We start from the raw sequence: 1,483 nt of genomic DNA on the forward strand, positions 1-1,483 counted from the left end.
CAGTGATGGTGAACCTATGACACGCGTGTCAGAGGTGACACGCGAACTCATTTTTTTTGGTTGATTTTTCTTTGTTAAATGGCATTTAAATATATAAAATAAATATCAAAAATATAAGTCTTTGTTTTACTATGGTTGCAAATATCAAAAACTTTCTATATGTGACACGGCACCAGAGTTAAGTTAGGGTTTTTCAAAATGCTGACACGCCGAGCTCAAAAGGTTCGCCATCACTGGGATAGAGCGTCGGCCTGCAAGCCAAAGGGTCCCGGGTTTGATTCCGGTCAAGGGCACACACCTTGGTTGCGGCTCCTCCCCGGCCCGGGCCCTGGTCAGGCATGTGCAGGAGGCCACCAATCACATCGCTGTTTCTCTCGGTCTCTCCCTCTCTCTTCCACTCTCTCTAAAAATCAATGGAAAGAAATCCTCGGGTGAACAGAATGAGCAGAGGCAGGAGGTCCACTCGGAGCACCCGTACCTGGAGTTCCGTCCCAGCCCTCAGACCCCCCCCCACTAGCGCTGAACAGAGATGTCAGGGCTCCCCGGACCCCTGGCCTCCCCTTACCCTCTGAGCCTCTGGCAGCTGGGACCACAGTCACCCTAGAGCAGTGGTTCTCAACCTTCCTAAGGCCGCGACCCTTTAATACAGTTCCTCATGTGGTGGTGACCCCCAATTTCATTGTTACAAATTGAACATAATTAAAGCATAGTGATTAATCACAAAAACAATATGTAATTATATATGTGTTTTCCAAGGCGACCCCTGTGACAGGGTCGTTCAACCCCCAAAGGGGTCGTGACCCACAGGTTGAGAACCGCTGCCCTAGAGCAAGCATATCAAACTCAAAGGCTAACACGGGCCAAACAAACAAGGGTTAAGTGTATGGGGGCCGCAAAAAAACCCTTTAATTTTCATAGAAACGTAGGTTTATTTCGATAGAGACATGCTGAATACAAAGGGCTGAAGTAAATGAGTGATTGTTAACATAAAATAATAGAACATTTAAATAAAAATATATTTTTTCTTGAACATTCTTACCAGACACTAAATAACTGCACAAATTAATAAGCGTAATGCAAATAAACCTCTTTTTCTTGTTCTCTGAAAGTGAAATATTTCCTGTTGCTCACACCAAACAAGTCAGTCCAAGACGGATGACGTGGCCATTGGCTGCTAAAATATTCACTGCTAGTATTAGTGGAGAGAGATGGCGCGCCTGCGGGTAAGGGAAATGAATGCAACACAATTACAGTAATCAGTCATTAGCAGATGTTTAGTCCGTTATTAATAACTAGAGGCTCGGTGCACAGATTCGTGCACCGGTGGGGTCCCTCAGCCTGGCCTGCAGGGATCGGGCCGAAACCAGCTCTCTGACATCCCCCGAGGGGTCCTGGATTGCGAGAGGGCGGTTCTTGGGTGACTCACCCTGGAATCAGGCTGGTGCGTCACCTCGAGAACCACAGCTGCCAAGTCACCGCAGCT

General features: G+C 47.2%; 1 protein-coding gene across 1 annotated transcript in view; it reads left to right on the top strand.

Annotated features, from left to right (window-relative positions):
* Window positions 1-1,208: 1,208 nt before the first annotated feature.
* Window positions 1,209-1,483, top strand: part of TNFRSF18 (tumor necrosis factor receptor superfamily, member 18) — a 10,756-nt gene continuing 10,481 nt past the window's right edge. The window contains exon 1 of the mRNA XM_014543782.1: window positions 1,209-1,223. Coding sequence (XP_014399268.1) covers window positions 1,209-1,223 — 15 coding nt within the window. The remainder of the gene's footprint in view (window positions 1,224-1,483) is intronic.

The sequence above is a fragment of the Myotis brandtii genome, unplaced genomic scaffold, assembly GCF_000412655.1.
Source record: "Myotis brandtii unplaced genomic scaffold, ASM41265v1 scaffold334, whole genome shotgun sequence".
NCBI classification, from domain to species: Eukaryota; Metazoa; Chordata; class Mammalia; order Chiroptera; family Vespertilionidae; genus Myotis; species Myotis brandtii.